The 25,995-nt window shown below is 43.4% G+C and overlaps 1 protein-coding gene across 1 annotated transcript in view; it reads left to right on the forward strand.

Annotated features, from left to right (window-relative positions):
• Nucleotides 1-25,995, forward strand: part of EFEMP1 (EGF containing fibulin extracellular matrix protein 1) — a 170,914-nt gene that overhangs the window by 125,946 nt on the left and 18,973 nt on the right. The window contains exon 9 of the mRNA XM_073628120.1: nt 24,265-24,391. Coding sequence (XP_073484221.1) covers nt 24,265-24,391 — 127 coding nt within the window. The remainder of the gene's footprint in view (nt 1-24,264; nt 24,392-25,995) is intronic.

Here is a 25,995-nt window from a genome sequence, read left to right on the forward strand (position 1 = left end):
TTTCTAGTCTATTCCCCGCCCCTTCTCGTTCGGCGCAGTGGGGGAAGAACACATGGCGGAGACAGAGCAGGTGTCTGTTAATTACAGCAATGAGGAGGAGGAGGAGGAAAGCCCGGAGCCTGAAACGTCCCGATCCCAGAGGAGACGATTTAAGGCATCAAATATGTCCTTTGGGGAGATGTTGGAGATGGTCGACATCCTGAAGAGGGCCGACTATGACGGGAAGTATGGACCTTACCCCAACCCCAATGTCCGAAAGGCCAAGATCATGGCGAAAGTGGTCAAGAGTCTGCACCGGAATTTCGGGGTACGACGATTGAAAGATCAGCTCAGGAAGCGGTGGTCGGACCTGAAAATAAGAGAGCATGATCAGTACAGAAGGATCCGGAGAGTGCTGCAAAAAAGTAAGTAGTTGTGCTGTGTTCCTATTCTTTATGTTTATTACTTTCGTGCTGCTCCATGTGCTTTTTTTAACTGTTGTCCAGTTTAAAATGGCAACTTTCATGTTCATGGGCACATTATTCGTTCGTATAAAACATTGTTCGGTCGGGCTAGAAAACACCATTGTTTTGGCCATATGCATTTGCCAACATTTGTTATGGCCTACTTTTTAGAAAATAATTTGGTTGTGTAGATGGGTTTGTAACTAGAATGTAATGCAAACTAGATTCTGTGTAAGGAGAGGACACTCAGCAGTTTTCACATCTGGATGCTGGAGCACTAGTGTGGGACACAAGAAAACACATTTTTTTAGGGGCCGACACAGGTGCTCCAGTGTATACTATAGGGGTGTCTCCATCTGTGAAGCTTGTACTAAACAGGTAAAGTCTTGAAGCTTGACAAAGGCCAATACAAATTCCACATCTTGGAACTCTGCCAAAACAGACAATTGTACCCCACTTCTAAGCAATGTTTCATATTACTTTTTCTGCCATCAAATATCTGTGTGCTAAGTATATCTATTTTTTTTAACATAGGGGATAAATGACTCAGAGGACACCCATCATCCGAGTAGACCAGAGACCCTCACCTCATGAAGAAGTGGAGACCCACCAAAGCCAACAGGAGGAGGAGGAGGAAGGAGATGTGGTGGAAATAGTCACCACAACAGGTGAGTGTCTGCGACCACAGGCTCAGGTAAGAGATGGATGCCGGCATATTTATAATACATGGTGTGTTTTTGTTTCTATCTTTTTAGGTGATCGTGATGTTGTGGCTCCAGATCATTTCACCTCAGAAAGTGCACAGATCCTGATCGGGGAGATCATGGGGTGTAATAGGGACTTGGAAAACATCCAGAAAAGCATCAATGATGTTCAAAAAAAAAATGAAGAACATCATCGATGTTTTAGGGAGAGTTTAAAACCACTCAAAATCCCTTTTTTTGGGGGGGGGGGGCTTTTTGTGAGCTAAAAATTTTTACCATTTTTTGACATATTTGTGAAAAGCCAAATTTTGAAGATGCACACAGTGTGTCAACATGTGCTATCTGCCATCACGGGAGATCAATGTATGTGTTTTGGGGGTGCAACCCCTTCCTCAATAATAAAGTAGCTGTGAGGAAGGGGTTGCACCCCCAAAACACGTCCCTTGATCCCCCGTGATGGCAGCTAGCACATGTTGACATTCGGCAATTGGTGTGCATCTTCAAAATTTGGCTTTTCTAGGGGTGACTTCACCCCATCTGAACACAATATCAAACACAGTTTGTAAATACTCATGTCTGATATTGCCTTCAAGTTCTACCAAATGTGAACTTTGTAAGTTCAAGATTTGTGTCTTTCTTGTTGGTTTTAAACATGCCTGTTTTATCTTAAATGGACATTTCTACTTTTTCTAATGTGACCACAAAAATTGTTATACAACAAACATGTTGGTTTGTTTTAAAAACCTTTTCTAAACGCACATGTGATTGTGCTGGTATTAAAAAGATTGTTAATCAAGAATGTGTGGATTATTGTTTCAACGCTCCAAAACTTTTGTTGTGCTCTAATTGGTGTTTTCTGTGACAATGGGAGTTATTTCCTAAGGGAAAATCCACTTTGCACTACAAGTGCAGTTTCAAGTGCACTTGTAGTGCAAAGTGTCTTTGCCTTTAGTAAATAACACCCAACAATGCTTTGTAATGTTACACAATCACGCCATTTTTGGGACTCACCACATTTCTGTCAGGGTCAGCTAAAAGAAACACAAGCAGTAAATGTCACCAAAGATTTTAGTAGTTAATTTTTTTTTTATTTGAAAAAGGTTTCAGACATTGTCTGGCATATTGATAGCCTCCCTACCTGCAAAGAATTCAAGGTATCTTAGCCGGACATCACGGGCACTCAGGGGGGGGCAAGCCAGGACGGCCACTTTCAAGCGCCGTCAGGGTTGGTAGTTGGCAGAATGTTGCCGTACAAACTTGTGTAGAACACAGCACGCCAGGATGATATGATTCAGTTTGTACTCCGCCATGTGTATGGGTGTAAGAAATAGGCGGAACCGGCTGGCCATGATTCCAAACGTGTTCTCCACCACTCTTCTGGCTCTGGCCAGCCGGTAATTAAAAATCCTCTGGTCCGGGGTGAGGGTCCTCATCGGGAATGGCCGCATAAGATGGTCCCCCAGCGCAAATGCTTCATACGCAACGAAGATGAATGGGAGTCCTTCCACATTGTCTTCTGGAGGTGGCAAGTCCAAGCTGCCATTCTGGAGATGCCTATAGAACTCCGTCTGGACGATGACTCCACCATCAGACATCCGGCCATTCTTCCCCACGTCCACATACAGGAACTTGTAGGTAGCTGACACCACCGCTAACATCACAATACTATTGAACCCCTTATAGTTGAAATAGTATGACCCCGAGTTGGGTGGTGGGACGATGTGGACGTGTTTCCCATCAATCGCCCCTCTGCAGTTAGGAAAGTCCCACCGCTGGGCAAAGTGGGAGGCCACAGTCTGCCATTCCTGTGGCGTAGAAGGAAACTGTGGAGTCAAACAACAACAAAAAATTAGTCATTTTGCACATAAACAGGGAAAGCAGATTAGACACAAACATTCTTGGACAACATCAAGATAACATTTGTTTGAGGGAGTTTTTAAAGACCAAAGTATAAGGTACACCTATCAGATCCCCCCCCCCTCTCATGGGCCATTTCTAACATTTTAGGGGGGGAGCTCTTGGACAGGTAACCCTCTCCACTTCATTGAGAGATGAATGCCTAAATAATGGGTATTACTTTGGCCAGCCCCTCCTTAGTTACACTATTGGCAGCCCACTGGACAGGTAAGAAGTGTCATAATACAAAGATATAAATACACATTGTACACATTTGAGCACATTTTGAAATTCTGCTGATACCTATCAAGATAATAATAGGATACAAAAACTTGAAACAGTACCATTTGAAAGTATACAGGCAGGTCCTTGCACTACATGCTCTGGGGAATTCATCCATACATCTGAGCACAAAAGAGATGGTTATAGTGTGTATAGGTTTGGCAAAGTCAGCAGATAGATGATTGAGGATAGATAGAGAATAGGTATCAGCTGACTTAGCAGTTGGGGGGGAGGGAGGTTTCAAAATGATTTGGGGACCCCCCAAAAAAAGCCTCTGGCACTCTGCCTGAATTTAAAACACAAATCACATTTTAAAACATTTTAGGGAGTGTTTGGGGTAAAACACTACTATGGACCTGATAAAATACATTGTTAAGTGACTACAGACGGTGAATATAGGGCCAGTAGACCATGCTGGGGAGGTAAGTGAAGGCAAATATGTATGAAGGACAAAAAAACTAAGTACATAAAAATCCAGCATGCATGAGGACAAAGGGGGCATTCACAGCATATTACAATCATGGTAATTAGGGAATGAGGAAAGAAATGCAATATATTATCAAACATTAAATACAATAAAATGTGATATTAAAGGATAAAAATCTTACCTTAATATACTCCTACTGCAGGGCCTGGATGATGGCAGAACAGGTCTCTGGGATAATGATCCCCAGAGCCTGGGGGGAGATGCCTGTCGAGAACTTGAGGTCCTTCAGGCTTCTCCCCATCGCCAAGTACAGCAGGGTAGCGACGAGCCTCTGCTCCGGAGTGATGGCTTGCCTCATGCAGGTATCCTGCCTGCTAATATAAGGGGTCAGCAAAGCCAACAAATGGTGAAATACGGGGTCCGTCATCTGGAGAAAGTTTCTGAAACCATCAGGATTATTCTCACGGATCTCACGGAGCAAAGGCATATGACAGAACTGGTCACGCTGGAGCAACCAATTCTTGGTCCATGAACTCCTCCCCACCCTGTTCATGGACTGGATTTGTGTCAAGGTAAGGACCCCAACACCAAGCCCCTGCACAGCACGAACTCTACGAGGAGTATGTATACGCAACATGGCTAGAAAACGGTCAGCTGCTCAGAACAAGGTAACAGAACGCTCTGAAGAACAGCAAGGCCTGTGAAGAGCGACCTGAAAAATAGTAACGAACGAACAAGAACACAATGACAAGAGTCACCCGTAACTCGCTGCACGCACTGAAGAGCAGATACAAACCCACAAGCACAAACTGAACAGCAGAAAACGATTGAAAACCACGAGTCTGAAAAAGCGCGAATCGTCTCTCACCAAACTTTTACTAACACGAGATTAGCAAAAGGAGCCCAAAGGCTGCCGCGCTTGGTTCTGAACTGGCCTTTTCTAGTCTCGTCGTACGTGGTGTACGTCTCCGCGTTCTTGGCGATCGGAAATTCCGACAACTTTGTGCGACTGTGTTTACGCAAAACAAGTTTGAGCCAACGTCCGTCGGAAAAAATCCATGGTTTTGTTGTCGGAATGTCCGATCAATGTCCGACCGTGTGTACAGGGCATAAGAGTGATTTTCACTGGGTTGAGTTAATTAAGCAATTAACCCTTTAAACTGCAAGCTTAGTAGGCATGAGCTCGATGTTCAGGTCGAATATAAGTTCGACTCAAACATCGAGTGTTCACCGTTCACAGAACAGCGAACATTATGGGGCGCTCACGGGAAATTCGAGCGCCGTGGAATGCCCCATAATGCACTGTGAGATAGCAGTGCATTGTTGTATGATGATTGCCCAAAGCATGCACCTGACCTGCATGCTTTGGCCAATCACACCGCGCTCTGCTGAGAAAGTCATAATTGGCCAAAGGCAGTTCAATTAAGCAGGCAGGTTATTCAGTTAGTGGCAGTGTTTTTGATATATATATATATATATATATATATACAGTCAGTCTAGTGTATATATGTATATATATATATATATATATATATATATATATATATATATATATATATATATATATATATATATATATATATATATATATTCTGCATTTAGCATAGACTATATATTCAGTGTTTACTCGATATTTAGTCAGTGCAGGCAGTGTAATTTTATATATAAATATATATATATATATATATATATATATATATATATATATATATATATATATATATATATATATATACTCTGCATCCAGTGTAGCCTATATCTACAGTGCATTCGGTGGTGTACTGTTTCTAATACAGTGCAGGCAGTGTATACAGTATGTAATACAGTAGAGCTGCATGATTCTGGCCAAAATGAGAATCACAATTTTTTTGCTTAGAATAAAAAGATCACGATTCTCACAACGTAAAATCTTTCACATTATACAAAAAAAAATTGAGCTAACTTTACTAGTTAGTTTTTTTTTTTTTAATTAATTAATGAAAGTAATTTTTTTGTAGCCAGTTTTCAATCCATGTACTCACCCTATGGTCCATGCCAACGGACCTTATTTTGTACAGTAAACGTTTGTGGGGAACTGTGTCAAATGCTTTTGCAAAATCCAGATATACCACGTCTACGGGCCTTCCTTTATCTAGCTGGCAACTCACCTTCTTATAGAAGGTTAGTAGATTGGTTTGGCAAGAACGATTCTTCATGAATCCATGCTGATTACTGCTCTTGTATATAGTCCCTTATCACCCCCTCCAAGATTTTACATACTATTGATGTTAGGCTAACTGGTCTGTAATTCCCAGGGATGTATTTTGGGCCCTTTTTAAATATTGGTGCTACATTGGCTTTTCTCCAATCAGCTGGTACAATTTTACTTAGGGGTGTACTCACTTTTGTTGCCAGCGGTTTAGACATTAATGGCTGTGTGTTGAGTCATTTTGAGGGGACAGCAAATTTACACTGTTATACAAGCTGTACACTCACTACTTTACATTGCAGCAAAGTGTAATTTCTTCAGTGTTGTCACATAAAAAGATATAATAAAAAATATTTGCAAAAATGTGGGGGGGTGTACTCACTTTTGTGAGATACTGTATCTATATTGGTGGGATCTGACAATACATTATAGCCGCAAGCAGTTTTAAATTACACTTTTTCCTTTAGAAATGTCATTTTGCTGTGGTACTGTTATAAACATGGGAAAGATGCGCTACTTTACAGGCATACTAAGGACACCCCCAGGCATGATATTTAAAGGAATATTTCATTTTTATTGTTTCACTTTAAGCATAATTAAAATCACTGCTCCTGAAAAAACAGACGTTTTTAAAACTTTTTTTTGCATTGATACATGTCCCCTGGGCAGGACCCGGGTCCCCAAACACTTTTTATGGCAATAACTTGCATATAAGCCTTTAAAATGAGCACTTTTGATTTTCCACGTTCGCGTCCCATAGACTTTAACGGTGTCCACGTGTTAGCCCAAATTTTTGCCTGCTCACATGTTCTGCTGCAAACCAAACTGAGGGGGTGTTCGGCTCATCCCTACAGCTTAGCAATAACAATTATGAAAAATAAACATCTGTACACAAGCTGTCACCACAGACAGGTACAGTGCCTTGCAAAAGTATTCACCCCCTTGGCATTTTTCATGTTTTGTTGCCTCACAATTAACATGGATTGTTTGAGTATTTGCATCATTTAATTTACAGAACATGGCCGCGACTTTGAAGATGTGTTTTTATTTTATTGTGAAGCAAACCACAAACAGGACAAAATAACAGAAAAAGTTGATGTGCATAACTATTCACTCCCCTTAAGTCAATACTTTGTAGAGCCACCTTTTGTGGCTATCACAGTCCCTTTGGATAAGTCTTTATGAGCTTGCCACATCTTACTACTGGGATTTTTGCCCATTCCTCCTTGCAAAACTGCTCCAGCCCCTTTAAGTTGGATGGTTTGCGCTTGTGAACAGCAATCTTTAAGTCTGACCACAGATTTCCTGTTGGATTGAGGTCTGGGCTTTGACTCGGCCATTCCAACACATTTACATGTTTCCCCTTAAACCACTCAAATGTTGCTTTAGCAGTGTGTTTGGGGTCATTGTCCTGCTGGAAGGTGAACCTCCGTCCTAGCCTCAAATCACACACAGAGTGGTATAGGTTTTTGCTCAAGAATATCCCTGTATTTAGCACCATCCATCTTTTCCTCAACTCTGACCAGTTTCCCAATCCTGACTGCTGAAAAACATCCCCACAGCATGATGCTGCCACCACCATGTTTCACTGTGGGGATGGTGTTCTTTGCGTGATGTGATGTGTTGGGTTTGTACCAGACATAGCGTTTTCTTTGATGGCCAAAAAGTTCAATTTTAGTCTCATCAGACCAGAGCACCTTCCTCCATACATTTTGGGAGTCTCCCACATACCTTTTAACAAATTCAAAACGTGCCATTTTGTTTTTTGCTAAAAGTAATGGCTTTCTTCTGGTCACTCTGCCATAAAATCCAACTCTATGGAGTGTACGGCTTATTGTCGTCCTATGTACAGATACTCCAGTCTCTGCTGTGAAACTCTGCAGCTCCTCCAGGGTTACCTTAGGTCTCTGTACTGCCTCTCTGATTAATGCCCTCCTTGCCCGGTCTGTGAGTTTTGGTGTGCGGCCATCTCTTGGCAGGTTTGCTGTTGTGCCATGTTCTTTCCATTTGGTTATGATAGATTTGATGGTGCTCCTAGGGATCATCAAAGATTTGGATATTTTTTTATAACCTAACCCTGACTTGTACTTCTCAACAACATTACTTGTTTGGAGAGTTCCCTGGTCTTCGTGGCAGTGTTTGGTTAATGGTGCCTCTTGCTTAGGTGTTGCAGCCTCTGGAGCCTTTCAAAAAGGTGTGTATATGTAATGACAGATCATGTGACACTTAGATTACACACAGGTAGACATCATTTCATTAATTATGTGACTTCTGAAGGTAATTGGTTGCACCAGAGATTTTTATGGGCCTCATAACAAAGGGGGTGAATACATACGCACATGCCATTTATCAGTTTTTTATTTCAGAAAAATATTTTTATGTATATATTTTTCTAATTTTACTTTACTAACTTAGACTATTGTGTTCTGATCCATCACACATAATTCAGATTAAAAAAACATTGAACTAAAGGCTTTAATGTAAAAAAATAGGTAAAAAAGTCAAGGGGGGTGAATACTTTTGCAAGGTACTATATATTCAGAAAGTTATACTACAGTAGCGCTCTTGAAGAAACAGGGATTCATTTAGTTTGCATTAGTACACTTTTCAAAATATAGCTCAATAATAAAAAGGTAAAAAATGGTGCAAATAAAAAGATGTACAAAAAAAGATATTACAAAGAAACAAAGAGATAACAAGCACAGAAGATATAGGGGGAGAAATGAAGAATACTCTCAAGTCCTGTTTCAGCAGATTTCAGTCCTTGAGCAAAGTGATCTATTGGCTCTCATAGCTTGACAGGTCTTCTTTTGCTTGATGGTACACGAGAGCTGCCAAAATGTGGATGCATTCCACTTTTCTTCACATCAAAGGGATGTTGACAGAGATCATCTGATCAATCATCTGGTCTAAGGGTGGTTGCTGGGATGTCACTATGTTTATGACCAAGTCCCAGATACAGTTTTCCATCAGTATTAATATTTTTGAATACCTGCAGAGTATAGTTGGCTATCCTGCATATTATTGTCCAGATGAAATTAGCTTCACAATGGAAATAGATATGATAAGTCTTGGATATTTATTTCTCATAGGAGGGGTGTGGAGGCCTAATCCACTCTGGTACCTCTCTGGTAGGGGTGTTTGAGTTCAAAATGCTACCCAATAACTGGTGAAGGTGAATATGCCTTTAATCTAGCTGTGCTATTATTATTTCATGAGTTATGACATATACTGAAGTTTTAGTCTTGGCTGCCAACCAGTCTATCAGGGATGTGGATTGCTATGGAATTTATGATATGGGGAAATTATGCAGATATCTGTTAAAACTCCAGTCAATCAAGCTGGGCTACATTTTTTTTAGGGTTTTCAGATGGAAATTTTGATTCGGGTGATAGGCATGAGAGAGTCTGGATCTTTCCACTCAAGGACCTGATAAGAAAGTTCTGGTATGGCTAACAGTTGTGTATTGCATGAACTGGAGGTGAAGGGAAGGGGAAGGTCGCTGCAGCTGTGTCACTGGTTCAACACAGAAAAGATAATTACAAATAAAATGTAATGGCTGTATTTTGAACAACATGGCTGCCACACAGCCTGTCGTTTGCCCAGTACACACAACCATTACAGGTTGAACTATATTTTACTACACAGAAATATCCCTAGCAAATGGGTATTTCATTAAACTAGAGCAAACATATGGTCTTTGTCACGGACCTGGCTGGAGCAGAGGTTAGCAGAGCTCTGCCCTGTTGTCAGCACTTCAGTTTTGGGGATGGCAATCTCCAGATTTTCCACTGCAGATTCTCTGGCATGCTGCTGGACAGGCACATTCCTCCATCCAAGATCATCCCATGCAGAAACAGGATCATCAAGGTCAGTCAGCACTTGCTGCATCCGCCATAAGACCTCCGCCTCCATAGCTGTGGGGGCAGGTTGGCAAAGCACACTATCGCTCTGCCACATTGCCGACTCTTCAGCCAGGATTTCAGGGTTGTCAGCTGGTATTTCCTGATAGTCCCAGGCAAAGGGAGCCCAGCCCTGGCACTGAGCAATGTCTAGCAGCCATCTGTAGGCGATCTCTAGCTCCCATTCCTGAACGGCCAGAAACTCCAAATCTTCCTGTGCCCAGTGCACTTCCGAAATGTTCAGTAGCCCTTCTCTGAAATCCATGATTTCGTCCACCCGCCGCTCCAAATCACTCCCAAAGTTAGGGTCCCCTGTCAGCTTCACAAACAACAGTCCCAAGCCGCCGTAGCTTAAGCCTTCCGTTGGGCTGTCATCCGCTATCCAGGGACATGCTTGAGATACATGCCACCGAAGGGCTCTGTAGCTCTCATCCAGCTTCATCTCTGCCCAGACCAGCCTGCTTAATTCAGCTGTCTGCTTCTTGTGTGGTTTTTCTCCCAAAAACCGCACCCGCAGTCCGTACTGCGACCAGTACCTTTCCTCGATGGAGGGGAGAACTTTTCCCTGGTGTCGCTGCTCACGGGCTAGTGCTTCCTTCCAGAGTTTGCAGCGAATAGAATCACACCATCCCAGCAGGACCTGCTCCGATACTGGTCCTCTGTGCTGTATCTGCATCTCTCGCAACCTCCTTCTGAATTCCTCATCCATGGCGGCTGGTATCTGTACCTCTCCTCTTCTGCTATCTGGATCTTGGATCCAGATGGAAGTTTGGATGTCCCAGACTTCAGGAAGCTTTCCCGCTGCTTGCCACCAATGTCACGGAACGCCCGACACTCCGCTTGAGTGCTTCCGTCATATACCGCTTCCTAAGTTCTGGAACACAAGTCCAATGGATCTGGCCATAGGAACCCCAAGAACTAGACAACACCAGTCTTGGAGTACATCAGAACTACCTTTATTTTGAGATCTCACAGACCTTTATACAGCAGGGATGACTCAAAGCTAACCTAATTAACATGACCTAATTTACTACAAAATGTACCCAGACCAGATGACAGTCTTGTGGGCACCGAGCTTCACACATTAATACAATTAACAATACAAACAACAATCTCCCCCCTCCTCAGCCTAGACCATTCGTCTATTAGCCAGTGCTGGTGGCTAATGTGATCAGCTCTCTCAATTAACATAAACACATGTTGATAACACCAGCATCTCCTCACAGGATGTGTCCCAACAGAATGAATCAGTCTTATCAGCAGGGGGCTGCTGGAGGAATCCCCCCTCCCTCTTCAGGGACACAAATCTACAGTAAGGAGTCCCCATACAATATATACATGACTGAGTCCGATTAATACAGTTCAGACTGGATTTCTCATTCACCTCAAATGCTAGGGCCCATAATCGGTGGGCAACAGGCTTGCATACAGTCCTCTCCAACAGCCTCTGCTCCAGCCAGGTCCGTGACATTTCTCCCCTTTCGGCAGGAGACTAACACAGGAGGAGACCCCAGACGGGTTGACTCCGAAGTTAGTCCATAGTTCCAGTCCTCTACTGCCTGTACCCACACAGTACCCCAAACAAATTATTCCAAACAGTGTATTACTCACCCAGCCATCCTCTGCCTCTCTCAGAGAACATATCTGCCGCTGGGGAGAGGCCCGGACTGGCCCTTCTCCCTGGAATCCTTTCTGCAGCTCGCGATAGACTGCCACCTCCTCACCTTGGGCCTCCACAATTGCTGCAGGTGTGGGGCAGAGGTCTTGGACCCTCTGTCCGGTTGCCAGCACTTCTGCTGGGGGTTTGCCAGGTGGTTCCTCCTCTACAGAAACGTCTATTAAATCCCCAGTCTCTGGAATTGGTAAAAGTGTGGGACAGAGGTCTTGGACCCTCTGTTCAGTTACCAGATCTTCAGCTGGAGAAGTTTGTTTTAACTCAGTCTTTTATTTATTTTTTTTCATTTTCAAAAGAGCTTTATTGTTAACAAAGAAAGTAACATTAGTGCAAAGTATCACCCACGTAGGGGTGAAAGAGGGTATCAAAAATATAGATGACAAAAGACAGATTTTTGTACAAAGCGAGCGAAATATGAGCAATCAACATAATAAAACTTAATATAAGTAAAATTTAGAAACACTTTCAGTAATTAACAAAAGGGCAGGGCGCCCACCCTGTAGAGCGTTGACATAAAAGTCGCTCTGTGAATAAAAGGTAGCATAAGGAAGTGGAAATTGGAGGAATGTTACGATCTTATTCCAAAAAACCCCCATTAGTTAGGGCTAATGGGAAGCATGGGGAAGGAGAAAGATTAGAGGGGAAAGGAAAGACAAGTTTAGAATGAAAGGAAGAAGCAGACAGGAAGGCTGAAGAAGGGATCCAGGTGCAGCTACACTAATAGCTAGGCAATGAGGGGGTAATGTAACACAAGAGGGTTGCAATGGGGGTTGAGTAGCAATAGATTATAGAGAGGTGCCGATGTGACGGGCCCAGGGATCCCAAATGCATTTAAAAGATTTGATTCTATCCAATATAGTGCTGGAGGTTTTCTCTTGGAACATAATCCAAGTAATTTTTTGCTTGGCTAAGTAAAAAGAAACTGAGGGGGACTTCCAGGCCCGCGCTATCTTTATTTTAGCTCCCAGAAACATCAAATGTATCAGCCTTTGCGTACATTTCGTGATATTAGGAATCCTCTGGTTCAGGAGGGCTATTGTTGGATCTTGGTTGAGCACTGTCCCGGTAACTTTACGAATTAAGCCAAAGATTTTGTTCCAAAAGCTCCTGATCCTGGGGCACTGCCAAAGGATATGAAAAAGGGAGCCCAGGTGGTCGCATCCTCTGAAACAGGGGGGCGATGACTGTGGGAAAAATTGAATTAGTCGAGTCGGAACCAGGCACCAGCGGGTGACGACCTTGAGGTTTGCTTCAACTAGGGATACATTAAGGATCCCTTTGAAGGCTTTAGCAACATAAGAGTTCCAATTGTCCAAATCCCACTCGAACTCAAGGTCGCGCTCCCAGCTAAGCATGTAAGGCGCTTTCTCCGATAATTTAATCAAGTGCTGAGTATATTAGGGAAATTCCTCCCCGCACATCCATGGCCACGGAGCTCCACTGCTCATAAGGGGTAACCGCGAGGGGGATATTGTCTTTGGGTGACAGTGAGTGTAAGAAATGTGATATTTGGTGAAAGTGGAATTTTTCGGAGGGGGGCATTTCTAGTTTAGCGGTGCAGTATCCAAGTTTTAGGGGGCCATTGGAGTTAAAAAAGTGCCCGATTCGATATAGGCTTTTATCCAGCCACCATTGAAAGGCCTTAATATCCATTCCGGGGGGGAATCACACATATGGTCTAACCTATTAAGACTATTCGCTGCATTACCAAACTGACTTAGACTTAAAATATTTTCTCTATCATTCATTGAGGGGCAAAGCTTGATAACAATTATGAAACCTTGGATAACACTGCTGCCTGCAAAAAAAAAAAATTACACTAGGCACATAGAAAACAGAAGGCTAGCCCCTTGAAGCTACTAAACCTCAGCTCACAACTGTTTAGCTTTGCTTAGTGCCCTTAGGAGAATGGATGTTCTTCCCCTCTTGCTGTATGTTTTGCTTTAGCTACTGGGAGATTCAGAAATCATGAAAGTCTCTCTGGTTAGCCAAAGAGTGCAGGTTTTCCCAGTTCATTAAGTGTAAGTGAGGTTGTTTTCATTCAGGAATTGTTGAACCAAGGGGTTATCAGTCTTCTTCATTCAACCAAAAGATTTCAAGATTTCTATTTAAACCCATTTACAGTTCCAAAACCCAAAGAAGGCATTAGTCCAGTCTTTGATTGAAAGTTTTTCGATGCCTTTGTTCGGCCTCAGAATTTTTGAATGGAATCTATTCGATCAGTTATTGCCTCCCTTCATTGTGAAGACTTCTTAGCATCCATTGACATAAAGGATGCATATTTATACATTCCCATCTTTCCAGGTCGTCAGTGATTGGTTTGCCATTAGCAAAAACCACTGTGGGTCTATGACCCTTCCCTTCAGTCTTGGATTGGCCCCAAAGTATTTACAGGTAGTTCACCAGTTATGGGTCTTCTTCACCTCAGAAACAATCCAGTCTTAGTATGCCTGTTGCTTTGAGAGCACACCTCCATGGCCTTTAACTCAGATGTGTCACTTTTCTTTATCGTACATCATGGGACACAGAGCATCATAGTAATAACTATGTGGGTTAAACGCCACCTATAGTTGAATGGACACTGGTACACTAAAAAAAAAACAGGAAGTCCCCCTTCCTATATAACCCCTCCCATACAGGGAGTACCTCAGTTTTCTCGCCAGTGTCTAAGGTGTTGGTCATGGTTGATGAAGTGCTAAGAGGGCTCTGCTAAGTAATCCCTGACGGGATCAGGAGCTGTGCAAACGAATCCATCCAAAGTACCTGAAAGCCAAAATGGATGGTTCCCGGGCCTCGTGGAAGAAGAAACGAGGTTTCTGCCTATAATGCATTCTCTTTTGAGAGCTGGACCCTGGGATCCGGCACCCTGGTCATGTTTATACAACCAAAGCGTTCTCCAGCAGGGTGCTGTACAGGTCCAAGGGAGTGGACTCCGTAAAGGGTGACCCGGTCCTTGAAGGTCTGTCATAACACGGCCCGCCAGGATGGGTGAAGGCTGGATCTGTCTGTGATAATCACCAGCAGTCCTGCAGCGGGACGTGTAAGTCAGAAAGATCCTAAGGCATATATATATATATATATATATATATATATATATATATATATATATATATATATATATATGATTCACTTTTGGACTTTCTTCTGTGAGTATGCGTTGCCTTGCCTGTGTTTTGCCACTAGAGGGTGTAAAAGCAAATACCTGGCTTCCAACATTCCATGTTTCCCCTGTGTTAGGCTCAGTGCCAGCAAAGGCTTATGCGGACAGCATTGCTCCCTCTACGCTCTGTCAGCCATCAGTAGGGGCTTTGGGGGGACCATCCACCTTCAGCACAGTAGTCAGGTTCCCCCTTGCTGAGACCCCTCGCTCCCCCCCTCGATCCGTCTCCGACATGGGACCGGCCTGTCCTCCGCACATGCGTGAGAAAGGTTTTCCTTTTTTTTTGACGCAGGGGCGTGGCTTAGACGTGGGAATGGCGTGTGCATGATACATGGCACAGGCGCAAGGCTTACTAGCTTTAAAAGCTTTTCACTTTGAAAGTGTCTGGTTGACTGACGGAGGAACACAGAGCATACAAGGGCATGTAAGCTGTATGGGTGTTTGGCTTTTTTTTAAGAAGGCACGTTTTACTCAGCATTTAGACTGAGCATTTATAGCGGCATATTATTAATTTGCTAGATTAAGGCTCAGCAGTAGAGGCAATGTGTAAGTACCGCTGCTTTTTGTGCTTAGGACTATGTCTTCCCATAAAAAGGCGAATAAAACAGGGGGGAGCGCAAGGTCTCTGCAGTCAGAGCCTGAGGCTCCTAGTCGCACGTCCGCAGTTTAATTCTCCGCTGAATGATCTGGAGCATCTGGCCAGTCTGAGCCATCTAGACTCTCAGGCATTGTAGCTACCTCCAACATTTCAGCCTCTGCATACGTCACTAAGGACGATTTGGCTTTAGCTCTGGCTGGTTTGGAAGGAAAAATAGCTGATATGCTCACAGCTTCCTACCAGGAGGGGAGAAAATGTGGCAGATCCCCCTCTGCTGCCCTTGACCTTCCAGTATTGGAACCAGAAGGGGCAGGAGGTATTGGGGTACCTTTAGGGGATCAGGCAGAAAGAAGTTCGGATGACTCCTCAGCATCTGAAAAACCTGTCTCAACTTCGCTAGAAATTGCTAATCCAATCCCTTACGGAGTTGGTCCATTCTGGATATAAGTTGCCCCCTGCAGAGATGGATGAGGTTTCCTTCTCCTCCTTGGGTTCGCAAAGACCCCCACAGGGTTCACATGCTTTCCCTATGCACCTGTTACTGGAGCAACTGATTTATGCTGACTGGGACCACCCAGATAAGCAGTTTTCTCCTCCTAAAAAGTTCTCTCTTCTTTATCCCATGGAGAAAAAGTTTACAAAGAGGTGGGATTTGCCAGCGGTAAATGCTGCTATCTCCTCTTGAACAGGAGTTTAACTTGTCCAGTGGACAATGTACAAATGTTTAAAGATCCAGCTGATAAGAAGTTGGAATCTCTGCTTAAAGCCTCATTTGCTGTAGCTGGTGCGGTAGCACAACCTTCAGTAGCAGCAATAGGCATATGCCAATCCCTTAGGGACAAATTCAAGCAGGTTATTAAAAGAGTTCCTGCTCAAACTGAAGAGGCCCAAAGTTTAGCTGAGCTACCTTGGGCCTTATGTTTTGCAGTGGACACTATCAAGGATTCTATCCATCAGGCATCTCGCCTTGTACTCATGTTGATACATATGCGTAGGATTCTGTAGCTAAAGAACTGTTTAGCTTAGTTACCAAGCAAGAAGCACTTGGCTGGGTTTCCCTTTTATGGAGAAAGGTTGTTTGGGGAAGATTTGGATAAATATATCCAAAAGATTTCTGGGGGTAAGAGTACCCTTCTGCCGGAATAAACATCCTTCTTTTGAACATGCCCCCCCCCCATGCCTGGGGCAACAGCCTCCAGACAGTCTCGATGGCCTCCACCGTCAGGGACAAAGAGTAAGCCTCATAACCAAACACAGAGCCAGAAAAAGCCCTGAGGTTAAAAGTCCACAAAACAGAGTCCCAAGGCTTCTCTGTGAAGGGGCGGCCTGATTGAGTGAGGGGAAGACTTCGGTGGGTTCAGAAAATTGGCAAAAGGAAATCCAAGACAAATGGGTTCTCTCTGTGGAAGCCCTGGGCTACAAACTAGAGTTCCAAGAGTTTCCACCATCTCATTTTCTGATATCAAACGTTCCCAAGGACCCAGTAAAGAAAAAGTCCTTATTTCTGGCACTGGAACGGTTAAGGTCTCAGGGAGTAATAATAGAGGTCCCCTCAGAAGAGAGGGACATGGAGTTTTATTCAAATCTCTTTACGGTACCAAAACCAAATGGAGATGTCAGACCCATTCTAGATCTCAAAGATCTGAATCACTTCCTAAACATCCACTCCTTTTGAATAGAGTCAACCCTGTCAGTTGTATCCACCCTATGGGGAGGAGAAGTTCTAGCATCCATAGATATCAAAGATGCGTATCTACATGCGCCAATTTTTTACGCTCGCCAGAAGATTTCTGCGGTTTGCGGTAGAGCAGCGCCACTTTCAGTTCCTAGCCTTGCCCTTCAGGTTAGCTACTGCTCCCCGAGTATTTACAAAAGTTCTAGCCCAAGTACTAGCAAGACTAAGGGGCCAGAGTATACCAGTAATGGCATACCTAGACAACCTGCTACTGGTAAATCAGTCAATAGCACGATTAAACCATGGGGTGTCCAGAACAGTCAGTTATCTGGGTTACCTGGGTTGTATTCTCAATCTAGAGAAATCATCCTTACGGCCAGTAAGGAGGCTGGTGTATTTGGGCCTGGTCATAGACACAACACAGGAAAGGGTGTTTTTGCCTCAGGCAAAAGTCAAAGCTCTAAGAGAGCTGGTCCAGGCAAGGAAGGGTCCTTCCATTTGCCCTTGCATGAGATTGCTAGGGAAGATGGTAGCTTCCTTTGAAGCGGTTCCCTATGCCCAGTTTCATTCAAGACTGTTGCAACACAGTATTCTGTCTGCTTGGAACAAATAGATCCAAGCCTTGGATTGTCCAATGAATCTGGCTCCAAAAGTACGCCAGAGTCTCAATTGGTTGATAACCAGGAATTTACAGAAAGAAAAATCCTTCAATTCCAGTTTCCTGGAGAGTAGTAACAACGGATACCAGCCTATGGGGCTGGGGAGCAGTTTTAGAAGAGACCACAGTTCAAGGAAAGTGGTCAGAGTCCGAGAAGACCTTGCCCATCAATGTCCAATGCCGCGTACACACGGTCGGACTTTTCGTCTACAAAAGTCCAACGGACGCCGACGGACTAAAGCTGGCTGGTAATCCGATCGTGTGTGGGCTTCTCCGGACTTTCAGCAGACTTTTTCAGCCTCAAATCCAACGGACTTTAGATTTGAAACATGCTTCAAATCTTTACGTCGTAACTACGACGGACCCCGAAATCCGCTCGTCTGTGTGCTAGTCCGACGGACAAAAACCCATGCTAGGGCAGCTATTGGCTACTGGCTATGAACTTCCTTATTTTAGTCTGGTGTACGTCATCACGTACGAATCCGTCGGACTTTTGTGTGGTCGTGTGTAGGCAAGTCCGTTCGTTAGAAAGTCTGCTGCAAGTCCGCCGAAAGTCCGCCGGAAGTCTGTCGGACAGGCTGTCGGACTTTTGTAGACGAAAAGTCCGACCGTGTGTACGCGGCACTAGAGTTTCGTGCAGTACGTTTGGCTCTAATAGCCTGGACGTTCAGGTTGCAGAATTCTCTTGTCAGGATACAATCCGACAATGCCACAGCAGTGGCCTATATCAATCACCAAGGGGGCACCAGAAGCCACGCAGCCCAAAGGGAGGTGAACCATATTCTGTCTTGGGCAGAGAAACAAGTTCCTTGCCTATCTGCAGTCTACATTACAGGAGTGGAAAATTGGCAGGCAGATTTCTTGAGCCATCAACAATTGTTGCCGGGAGAATGGCCTCTACATCCCGATGTCTGTTTAGGCCATATGCCAAAGATGGGGTAAGCCAGACATAGATCTATTGGCGTCCAGGTTCAACAAGAAGTTGGACATATTTTTGTCGAGAACAAGGAATACATGCGTTAGTGACCCCATGGGATCCGTTTTCACTGATTTATGCATTCCCTCCAGTTCAGCTATTACCACGGCTGCTTCACAGGATCAGGGAAGAAGGGAAGCCAGTAATCCTAGTAGCCCCGGCATGGCCCAGAAGACCCTGGTATGCAGGGATCGTGAGAATGGCAGTAGGAGAGTCATGGACTCTTCCATCTCGTCCGGACCTGCCGTCGCAGGGACCGGTATTCCATCCTGCCTTACAGTCGCTAAAGTTAACGGTGTGGTTATTGAAGCCCACATTCTAAAAAAATTGGGGGCTTTCAGGTTCAGTAGTAACCACCCTGATTAAGGCCAGAAAGCCAGCCTCCAGGACCATTTAATACAGGGTCTGAAAGGCCTATGTCGCCTGGTGTGAAACCAAGGGTTGGCATCCTCGATAGTATGTCATAGGAAGAATTCTGGCCTTTCTACAGTTAGGAGTAGAAATGAAGCTGTCCTTGAGTACAATCAAGGGTCAGATTTTGGCCTTGGCAGTGTTTTCCCAAAGGCTGCTTGATTCACATTCTTCAGTCCGGGCATTCATACAAGAGGTAACTCGGATAACTCCACCTGTTAGAGCACCCTTGTGCCCATGGTATTTGAATCTGGTTTTGTCTGTGTTGCACGGACAAAGACAAAGACAACCCTCTGAACCTATACGTAATATTCCTTTGCTCCTTTTGACAAGGAAATTGGTATTCCTAGTTGCGGTAACCTCCACAAGAAGAGTTTCAGAGTTGGCTGTTTTCTCCTGTAAAGAGCCATACTTAATCATTCATAAGGATAAGGTGGTGCTGCGTCCTCACCCAACTTTTTTACCAAAGGTAGTGTCTGGTTTTCATCTGAATTAAGATGTTTCCTTACCTTCCTTTTTTTCCAGAACCTAGTTCTACAGTAGAAAAATTATTGCATTCTCTCGATGTAGTAAGAGCAATTAAGGCCTATCTGAAAATGACAGCTTAGATACGGATTAGATACGGATACGTGATGTTTTGTTTGTGTTGCCAGGAGGCCCTAGAAAGGGCCAGACAGCATCGAAATCTACTATTGCTAAGTGGATTCGTCAGGTGACTAGTCAGGCTTATGGTCTGAAAAGAAAGGTTCCCCCCTTTCAGATTAAAATGCACTCTACTTGGGCAGTCAGTGCTTCATGGGCAGTGCATCACCAAGCCTCTGCCGCTCAGATTTGCAAGGCCGCTACTTGGTCGTCAGTACATACATTCACAAGATTCTATCAAATGGATGTAAGATGGCAGGAGGACACCGCCTTCGGGCGCAGTGTGCTGCGGGCAGCAGTATAGGTCCTCACGCCTGGCAGTGGCTATTTTGCTTTGTGTCTCCCTCCCCTCAGGTGGCATTGCTTTGGGACATCCCACATAGTTATTACTATGGTGCTCTGTGTCCCGTGATGTACGATAAAGAAAATAGTTTTTTTCTAACAGCTTACCTGTAAAATCCTTTTCTTGGCGTACATCACGGGACACAGAGATCCCGCCCCTCTTAGTGGGATAAGTATATATTGCTTTGCTACAAAAACTGAGGTACTCCCTGTATGGGAGGGGTTATATAGGGAGGGGGACTTTCTGTTTTTTTTTTTAATGTACCAGTGTCCATTCACCTATAAGTGGCATATAATCCACATACAGGAAGTCCCTGAGTTATGAACACAATAGGAACTGTAGGTTTGTTCGTAAGTCGAAGTTGTTCGTAAGTCGCATCACTGCATTTGTAAGTGTAACTTCCGGTCGGAACACTGCATTCATAAGTGTAACGTCCACCTGTGCATGGATGTGGGATGTTCCGGGAGCTTGTTATGTTATCTGGGGCTCTTCTGGCCATGTTGTACATGTAGTACTGCAGTATGGGATGTGCCCGGAGTTATCCAGGCATTTGAGGCCGTTTGTAAGCAGGAGTCGTTCGTAACTCCGGTGTTCATAACTCGGGGACTGCCTGTAGTTATTACTATGGTGCTCTGTGTCCCGTGATGTACTCCAAGAAAAGGATTTTACAGGTAAGCTGTTATAGAAATCCTATTGTGATGCATACCTTGAAGGACTTCAGATTGATTCTGAAATTTAAGAGGTATTTTTTTATTATCTCTCACCACTTGGAGTATTTATTTTTAATTCTTTCTACAGTGATTTACAGTACATATGGTACATTTACAGCAAAGCCAATTTAGAAAGAACCAAACAAATCTGGCAGCATATTTTTGGAGTGTATGAGGAAGCTGGAGTAACCATGGGAAACCCACACAAGCACAGAGAGAACTCTTTGTTGATGATATATCCATTCTGATCCTTGCCTCGTAGAAGGCCTTTTTACATATCTCTTTCTGTGCCCCAACTCTACCCCTCCCGTCTATTTTGTTTTTCCAACCACTCTCCGGGATATTCCCTACCAGGACATCATGCCTACTATCACCTTCACTTCCTACAATGTGAAGGGCTTAAACAGTCCAGAGATGTGCAGAGTTTTGGGTGAGCTATGATGTCTTAAATCTCAAGGCATTTTCCTCCAGGAGACACACTTCCATAAAGACAAAATTTAAGAAGCAGGTTCCTTGGGTGGAACATCAGGTCATTTCAGATGACGAGGGCCATCTCCTCATAGTTAAAGGCCTATGGTGTGGGCAAAAAGTAACTTTGGTAAACCTGTATCTACCAAATGAGGAACAGGTTCCTTACCTAGAGGCCTGTCTTTCCAAGCTTGACCAGCATACAGAAGCATCCTCATAGTGGCTGGAGACTGTAATCTAGCCCTGGATCCCCTGCTGGATGTCTCAGAGGAGCCTTTTATTTATCCTTTTCCAGACTACCGAGGGTTAGAACACTACTTCATCATCATCAATTTATAGATAGCTGGAGGGCTCTTTATACTCATGACAGAGTATACTCACCTACTCATAAGACGTACACGAGAATTGACTACCTGTTTTTTACACAGAGTGCTCTTCCTGTTCTTTCTTCATCCACTATTGGCTTCTTCACCCTGCCCGATCTTCGGGACATTCAATTCCTGGAATGAGTCCACAAACAGTCTCAAGCCCAACAAGTCAGACGGTAAACAGCTATAAACCTTGAGATTTCAATTAAACTCTCTTCTCATTGATAAGGCTAAGGTGAAACTGGTTTGGGGAAGGAGAGCGTTCTATGAATTTGGAAACATACCCAGTAGAATGTTGGTGAATGCCTTAAGAGTGACTAAAGTGAGAAACTATATTACACAGGTGAAGACTTAGGAGAACACTGCGGTATCCTCGTCCCCAGCAATTGCCAGGGCTTTCAGGGTTTATTAAACCTCCTTGTACAATCTAGGAGGACCGGCTTCTACTCCTGCTGAGAAAGATAAATGGGAGGCTTCCAAGCAATATATACAGACCTCAAGGATGCCTATGTTATCCTCTGAAGCAGTGTCCATCTTAGAAGCCCCATTAAACACTGACTAATTTCTCGCGGCCCTGTCAGCCATGCAGCCTGGTAAGGTTTACTCTTCGGTATTATAAAACTTTCTCAGACAAACTGGCCCACAGATTTCCTGCGACCTTTAATTCTCTTAGAGATTTCCAGGCCTTCCGAGAGGTAACTTTGCAGGCCCACATCACGGTCCTCCCCAAGGACGGGAAGGACCCTATCCTCTGTCCTAGCTACTGTCCTATTTCACTACTCAATGTGGATTTAAAAATCTTTATGAAGATATTGGTTTCCAGTCTTCCAAGTTTGATACATCCTGATTCCCGATAGGGAATGACATGACAATACATAATGGGTTCCAAATGCTATGCATTACTCCCAAACACATCATGTGCCTATGGTGCTTTGCTGAATATTTTTTTAAAACCCAATTTAATGGTCAGTTTAAATCAACCAAATACACTCCAGGTACATCAAAACAAAAAGTGTTCAATGTTCAATGCCCTACAGTTTGTTTTCTTTCTAAAGCAACCACAACTTGAGTAGAAAATCCTGCAGCAACTACAGAGTGTGATCCTTGCGCTCTGTGTGGAAGCAGTGATCTCAGTTCAGGCTCAAACCTATAGCTCCACAAATAGCAATATGATTGGAGAGCTCTGGCTCTCTGACTAAGCATGGGGGGGTGTCAAACTTCTGCAAAGAGACCACAGCCACCACACAGAGAGCAAGGGTCCCACTTTTCAGCTTCCCCACTCAAGCTGTGGCTGATTAAAGAAAAAAATGCACACATTTTGTTTTGATACACGTGGAATATATTTTAAACTGAAATTTCAATTGGGTTTAAGTACTTCTTCCATACTATTGTTTGTACTCTGATGCAAAGTCATGGAGTTAGCTTATCACCATATGTGTTAATTAATACATGAATATGAGTTGTCTTATAATAAAGTTTTAATTTAATAAACATGTTGAATATACAAAATTAATTGAATACAGCCATGCTTTGACAACATAGAGAAGAGGTCAGTTTCCAGCATTAAAAAAATGCTGCATTTGTTGTTTAAGAGTTTACTTGTTGGAAATCGTTCGGTAGTGGTATTGTATGTGATGGTGTGGAAAAATGAAAGATATAAATAAAAAAATTAAAAATTAAGTGATTCTGTTTGTAAAGCTACTCGACCTCTGGAAGATTTTACCACCTTCATGACCAGGGCATTATTTGCTATTCGGCGCTGCGCTACTTTTACTGGTAATGCAACACTGTATGCAAATTAAATTTTTATCATTTTTTTCACACAAATCGAACTTTCTTTTGATGGTATTTGATCACCACTGTTTCTTTTTATTTCTGCAATTTAAACAAAAAAAAGACTAAAAATGTTGAAAAAAAAAAATATTTCTTAATTTCTGCTATAAAACATATCCATGTCTTCATTAACTTAGGCCACAATGTACTTTGCTACATGTCTTTCGTAAAAAAAAAAATCCCAATATGTGTATATTATTTGGTTTGCGTGAATGTTACAGTATAGCATCTGGTATAGATACTGGAATTTTTATTTATTTTATACTAGTAATGGCGGTGATCAGCAATTTATGGTGGGACTGTGTGCTGGGCAATCTGACACTAGCTGATGCTGGCTGGGGGTACACTAACTGACTAACTGACATTGATATCAATAGTGACACTAATACAGTGATCAGTGCTAAGACTATACACTGTCACTGTACTAATGACACTGGCTGGGAAGGGGTTAGCATCTAGGGCAATCATGGGGTTAAATTTGTGCCTAACAATGTGTAATGTGTGTATTATGTGCTGCTTTTTACTAAGTGATCTTGCTGGGGGTTTCTTCAGGGAATAAATAAACAGCAAAATCTCATGTCAGTGTTCGGAGCTCTGTGTTATTTACAACACAAAGCTTCCTTCCCTGAATGACAGAGCCAATCAGTGGGTCCCAGCGATCAATCGTTGGCTGGGACCCGCTGATCGGCTTGTGCTTTAACAAATCACAGCACAGCTAGGGCAGCATGGGTGCCCCCCCATCCCGGAAACGCTGATCATGTACCAGAGACATGGTCCAGTGTTGAGCGGCAAGCAGTTATAGATTACTATCATATTAATAGCAATCATACATTTCATTTTAAATTCCCATAAATAATACTGAAGGAGAATACTATGTAATGAGAGAATGTTTAAAATATTTTCAGACATAAATGAATGTGAAAGCAACACTCATGATTGCGGTGAAGAAGGCATGTGTTGGAACTACTTTGGTGGATTCCGGTGTTACCCAGCAAACCCTTGCCAAGAGCCTTATGTACGCATGTCAGATAAGTAAGTAGAATTGCATATTAAATGTACCTGTTATGTGACTTAGAAATATATGGAAACCCAACCTATGAACCTTTCCAATTTACTTGCTTTTGGTCTGTTAAATATGCAATTGAAAGTGTTTTGTTATATCAGTTCAATAAGCTTAGAAAATACCTGGTGAACCTGCCAGAGACCCAGCAATAACTTCCTGTGCTCTCTGCTATTTCTGATTGTTATCAGTGACTGCTATTCCCAGTTCTATCTGTGGACTTCAAAACACCCCATTTAATGAAGAAGTGTTTTGTAGTCCAGTTCTAGGGTGACACTGCTGCTTCTCCATAGATACAATGAGTAAACGTTGCCATCTAAGGACAGGAAATATGTTACTGGCAGAATCAACATGTGTCATGCAGCCACAGAATTTAAGGACTGGTAAAAGACTGCAATATATATTACATTTTACAGTAAATACGCTTTACAGTGACCCTATTTTAAGTAGTTTTCTCTACATATCTCTAAGTGGCCAGGGATAACACATGGGGGAAATGTGCATGTATTGCAGTGATGTACTGCATATATTTATTTGTTATTTGCCTTGACTAGGGTTGCCACCTGTCCGGGATTCACCCAGACAGTACGGGTTTTGAATAATTTTGAACCATGTGTCCGGTTTTCAGTTTGCCTGGAACCCGGACAGATGATTCATTCATATTGGACTGTGGCAGCTGGGGGTCGGGGGAAGGAACAGAATAACTAGTGCTTATCGGGCAGCAGCTTGGGGCTGAGGAAGGAACAGAACTAGTTCATTCTTAACAGGCAGCGGTGCAGTAAAACTTGTGCAACGGCTTCCGACCATTAATCTAAAGTCCTGGTCCCCTTGTCTATATCAATCAGCCGGGGCATGTAATTGCCAGCAACCGCAGCACAAGGATTACTCCCCCGAGGCTATTTAATGATTTTTGGGCACAGGTGTGCTGTGGTTCCTGGCAATTACATGCCCCAGCAGATTAATATAGAAGCGGAGGTCGGGACGCTGATTTATTTTACAAAACCGCTGCATAAGGATTACTCCACTGCTGCCCGATAAGCTTTAACTAGTCCTGCTAAGGTGCCTGAACAACTAATGCCACGTACACACAAGCGGAATGTCCAACAGAAAAAGTCAGACGGGAGCTTTTCATCGTGTATTTGGATCATGTGTATGCCCCATCGGACTTTTACGTCGAAAATTCTGACGGACCTAGAAAGAGAACATGTTCTAAATTTTTCCAATGGAACCAATTCCTACCAGGAAAAACGCTCGTCTGTATGCTGTTCCAATGTACCAAAAACGACGCATACTCTGAAGAAAGTACGAGATGGAAGCTATTGGCTACTGGCTATTGAACTTCCGTTTTCTAGTCCCGTCCTACGTGTTGTATGTCACCGCATTCTGGATGGTTGGAATTTGGTGTGACCGTGTGAATGCAAGACAGCTTGAGTGGATATCCATCGGAACTCCGTCCTAAAAACCTTCAGAGTTTATTTCGACGGGAAAACCGGTCGTGTGTACGGCCATTAGGCATCTTTTGTTCCCTTAGAAACTTTTAGAGACTGTCAGGTTCAATTTAAAGTCCACCTCTAGT

This window comes from Aquarana catesbeiana, linkage group LG04 (genome assembly GCF_042186555.1).
Source record: "Aquarana catesbeiana isolate 2022-GZ linkage group LG04, ASM4218655v1, whole genome shotgun sequence".
Classification (NCBI taxonomy): domain Eukaryota; kingdom Metazoa; phylum Chordata; class Amphibia; order Anura; family Ranidae; genus Aquarana; species Aquarana catesbeiana.